This window comes from Brassica oleracea, chromosome C5 (genome assembly GCF_000695525.1).
Source record: "Brassica oleracea var. oleracea cultivar TO1000 chromosome C5, BOL, whole genome shotgun sequence".
NCBI lineage: Eukaryota > Viridiplantae > Streptophyta > Magnoliopsida > Brassicales > Brassicaceae > Brassica > Brassica oleracea.
The window spans coordinates 24,387,248-24,392,160 of record NC_027752.1 but is presented as its reverse complement, the minus strand read 5'-3'; the positions used below and the strand labels follow the sequence as shown (position 1 = coordinate 24,392,160).

Genomic DNA, 4,913 nt, shown 5'->3' with positions numbered 1-4,913 from the left:
CGCTATCTACGAGGCACAACGAAGAAGCTTTGGCGTCAGCACAATTCTATTTTCTTTTGAATGCTTAACACGAAGCTCTATTCCATGTGTCTAAGGGCGAGAAGTCATAAAATAGAAAAGCAAAGAGATATATTATAATCTCTTAAATGCTTCGCCAAAAAATATATAGTAACCAAAAAATATATAGAGAAAATAACTACGATAGCAATAAAAAAAATTTTGTCTATCGCAGCAACGGAAGCATGCAAGAAGATGCTATGGATGAAGAATTTCTTGCTTGAGTTAGGAGTAAAACAAGAAAAGTACAACATGCTATGTGACAGCCAAAGTGCTATTCACCTAGCAAAGAATCCAACATTTCACTCTCGCTCGAAGCACATCGACATTCGGCATCATTGGATTCGAGAAGTTCTTGAAGAGAAGCTTCTACATCTCAACAAGGTACACACCGATGAAAACTGGTCAGACTTTATGACCAAGGTATTACCGATCAAGAAGTTTGAAGATTGCTGCAAAAGCACGGGGATGACAACGGTTTCGGGCTAAATCGGGAAGGGGGAGATTTGTTGGGTTTTCCCTCATTAGCCCAAGAATAATAACTAATCAAGTTATAACCCAAGAGCCCAAGAAGAGGAGATATGTAGAGAAAAATGGAGAAGGATGAAGAAGTGTGTAGAAGAAGAGAGAAAGTTATGGAGTTAGATATTTTGAAATAAATAATAATTTAGAGAAATCTAGAACTTGTTGGAGTGTGCTCCTCCACTTGTATAAATAGGGGTGCTTGGCACCATTTGTAATCATCCCACATCAAGAAAACAAAGAGAGAAAACATTTGTAAGAGAGAGTTCTCAAAACAAAATCTTTGTAAACCCTTTCCAAAATTATAAAGAGTCTTCTTCTTAAATCTTTTAGCTGTCTAATCCCATCTTCATCTCATCGATATTGGGCAATTTTCCCGACACGAAATGAGTCTGAGCTGGAAGGTGCGAGTTTGTTACAAGTTTGGATCCCACATTCAGTTACAAAACGCGTGAGTCGTCATCGTCTCTTGACGAAAAACAAAGCAAGCGAGAAACAAGAAGTTTTACAGAGAGAGAGAAAGGAGAGAGTACGAATAAGCTGGAAGAGAGTGCTGGACTAAGAACAGTTTAATAGTTTAATTCAGATTAGAATTGAATTAAATAATTTAAAATATTAAGATATTATTATTTTACTTTTGAGATTTGCTTTTTTTGAAGTTCTGAACGGTGGTCACCCTGTGTCCCTTTCTATAAACAAAATTTTCATTCCAAGTTTCTTTTACTTTACAAAAAGGAAAATAAAACGAAGAAATGTGAAACCTATATTCTCAAACCCTAATTTGTTCTCTTTTGTGTACAAATGGGTCAACCAAATCAAAGTCCGAGTCTGAGAATGAAACAATAACTTCAACCCAATGTTTCATGCACAACCTGAACCACCGGTTTACGAAAAGCAAATGGTTGAAACCGATCAGAAATACCCCAGCAATGGTGGAATGGTTAACCAACCAAGCGGAGTACCCACTATGGGTATACCGGCTCAGTATATCAATCCCAGTGGAATGGGTAACCAACCTTATGTTGCACAAATTGCCCGGCCGGTGATTATTAACCAACCAAGATCAAACGGGACTTCAGGGCTTTGTGATTGCATGAACGATGTCGAATATGGTTAGAAACTATTTTTTTCAATTATTCATTTTGTTGGTCCGTTTATTACATAATGGTTTTGATCTCTTTAATTGTTGTGTTTTTTTGGATCAGCAATCATCACATGCAGCTTTTCGTTCGTTACGTTCGGGCAGATCGCATAAGTTACCAATGAAGGCGCAACAAGTAAGTATATATATACAAATGTAAATCGATTTATCATGCATATATGTAGATTGTGATTGTTAAGACTCGAGATTAAGGAATAAAAAACAAGTTATTACTAATCACATATATTTACGATGGCGGTTCACGTTAGTGATCTTATTATAATATATATACCTTGTGTTTATGTATATTGTGTAGGTTGTGTAATGAGTGGAATGCTGTATGTATTGATATGTTGTCTATTTTGGACACCGTGTGTTTACTCATGCACATTCTGGGCCAAGATCCGAAGTAAATTCGGGTTACCAGATGCTCCAGCTCCAAATTGGATAACCAGGGCCGGCCTCGAGGGGAAGCCACCCAAGCTAAGGATTAGGGCATCTAAATTAGTGAGGCATATTTTTTTAAAAAAAAATTTAGTATATACATAAAAAGAAAATCTGTAGATTATTTTGTTAAAATTATTATCTATTGGGCATATTTAGTTATAATAAGATTTGTCAAACACAGAAATTGCTTATCGCATATTGTTGACTATTCCGGTCTCGGCTGCCACAGCTGAAAGAAGTTTTTCGAAGTTGAAGCTAATAAAGAATTATCTGCGGGCTACCATGTCACAAGAAAGGTTGAATGGGTTGGCTATGTTATCAATTGAGACTGCTATGGTCGAAAAACTTGACTATAGGACTTTAATGGATGATTTTGCAGGGAAAAATGCAAAAAGATCTATATTTCAGCAATAAGTGTTTTTATATCAATGTTTTTGATTAACATATTATGAAATTTGATTTTTTTAATGAAAATTTAAGTTATTTTTTATACTGTTTTGTGATCTTGATAAAAGATGTATGAAGGCATAGTTTTAAATTTTGATTGGGGTAATATAAAAGGTTGGTCCGGCACTGTGGATAACCCATTGTTTTTGTGAGTATTGTGCACTTTGCCAAGAATATCGTGAGCTCAAGAACCGTGGCCTTGATCCTTCCATTGGTAAATTGTTAACCGTCTATGAGTTTCACTCCCAAATAATCTATCAATCAACACTGTAAAGGTATCGATCCAAGTTCTAGGTCATAGACTCAACTTAGATTACGGCTTGATCAAGTTGACTAATTGATCTCGATCTTGATAAGTGAAACGCGAAACTAAAACAGATCAACACACAGATTTTTCACGCGGTGTTCACCGCACCTCCCCGGCGTGGAGAAGCTGCTATACTCACCGGAGCTAGCTCAGCTAGCAACTCACTTATATAATCGTTTTGATTACAAGTGATTGATATCTAGATCCTGATATCTTTTGTTTTTCTTTCAGCTATTACAAGCGTATACACAAGGAATTAACCGGGGAGGATTACGTCAGCGACTACGACGGAGATGACAATCTTTCAACCTCTTATTCCTCCGATGAAGACAAAGGCTCGTAGCTTGAACCAGAGAATGCTTGGCGACTTCAAGAGATGCGATCAACTGCTGGATCTTTTCTGTTCTTAGTCTAGCACTCTCTTCCAGCTTCTTCGTAATTTCTCATTTCTCTCTCTGTGCAAAACTCATTCTCTCTCGCTTGCTCTGTTTTTCGTCAAGGAAGACTGAATGTGGGACCCAATCTTGTAACAAACTTGCGCCTTCCAGCTAAGACTCATTTCGGGCTGAGACTAAATGAATCTCGAGGCCCACTACTCTCAATATGCCTTCGCTTGATTCACTTACGAAACCCGACAACGGCCAAGACCTAAGATGACACTGTTCCTCACAAATCTCCACCTTGTCGATTAGGTCATTCAAACCCAATTCTTTCCGCTGAACACTGTTCATCCCCTGAAACACCAAACCATGTTGGAATCTCCTCAGAACAGTTGTACCGGCTCAAACAGCTACCGTGAATCAAATGACACTCCATTTCTGATTCCCAAAGAACGTATCAGAAGTCCTGGCCCTTTGTTTTTTTACTCTCACTCTTCCACCCGACTTCAAACTTCCTGAGACGCCTCTAGCACCTCCACAAGTCGAACCAGAAGAACAAACAGCTCTGATTCAGTCAGAACCAACTGAAGCTCCACCTCGCAGACAAACCAACCTTGAACACTGTAAGTTTTCTTCCTTACACAACTCGAATCTCCCTTTAGAACAAGAACTGATTAACTCGTTTCTTTTCCTTCAGTCAACGAGCATCTGGACATCTTTGGAGAGACTCCAGCAACTCTTGCCTAAGTGATTTCAGCTTTTCTTTGTTAGTTAAACTCGTTGTTTGACCAGGAACCAATTACTAACAAAATCTGTTTTTTTTGTTGAAACATGTACTCCTTCCTTATGAGACAACCAAACAACATTATCATCTCGGAGTACTTCGACACATGATCAGACGGTCACCCTCAGCGTTACGAGGCATTTCTCGAACGCGCTACCAGGTAAACTCTTGGTCAACATATATGTCGGGTTTAGAGTAGTGTGAATCTTTAGGATCTTAACCAACCTGAAATCAACAATGTCTATGATGAAATGAATCTTGTTAGCAATGTTCTTAGTCCGGTTATGATTTACTGAGTTTTTAGCTAGGCAAATAACACTTTGTGAATCACAATGCAGCTTAAAATACTCTGAATTGAATCCCAACTCACTTTAAAACTCTCTCAACCATAACCCTTCCTTTGTAGCCTCTGACAAAGCCATGTACACAGCCTCTGTTCTTGATAACGCAACAACATGCTGCAGTGATGATCTCCAGCTAACGGTGTTACCACCCACTTGAAAAACATATCCATTTACTGATATTCGCTTATCGAGATCAGTTGAGTAGTCTGAATCACTGAAACCTTCGATCTCAAAATGTCTTGATTTTGAGAAGTTTAAACAGACCTCTGTAGCTCCATGTAGATATCTCAATACCCACTTAACTGCTCCCCAGTGCTCACGAGTTGGCTTTGACTTAAATCTGCTCACCAAACCAACTGCAAAGGCCAAGTCTTGTTTTTTATCTTACCATCGCGTACATCAAGCTTCCAACCACATTCGCATACGAAACATCATCCATAAGCTTCGCCTTTGTAAGCCACTCTTTATCAGTCAAACTCTTCAA

At 38.5% G+C, this 4,913-nt stretch overlaps 1 protein-coding gene across 1 annotated transcript; it reads left to right on the top strand.

The window, feature by feature from the left end:
* The first annotated feature begins 1,380 nt into the window (after positions 1-1,380).
* On the top strand, positions 1,381-3,264 carry LOC106344829 (protein PLANT CADMIUM RESISTANCE 6). The gene is given in 6 exon segments (XM_013784133.1): positions 1,381-1,416; positions 1,418-1,691; positions 1,785-1,856; positions 2,037-2,162; positions 2,742-2,883; positions 3,153-3,264. Coding segments are annotated over 6 exon segments (762 nt in total).
* Positions 3,265-4,913: the final 1,649 nt, after the last annotated feature.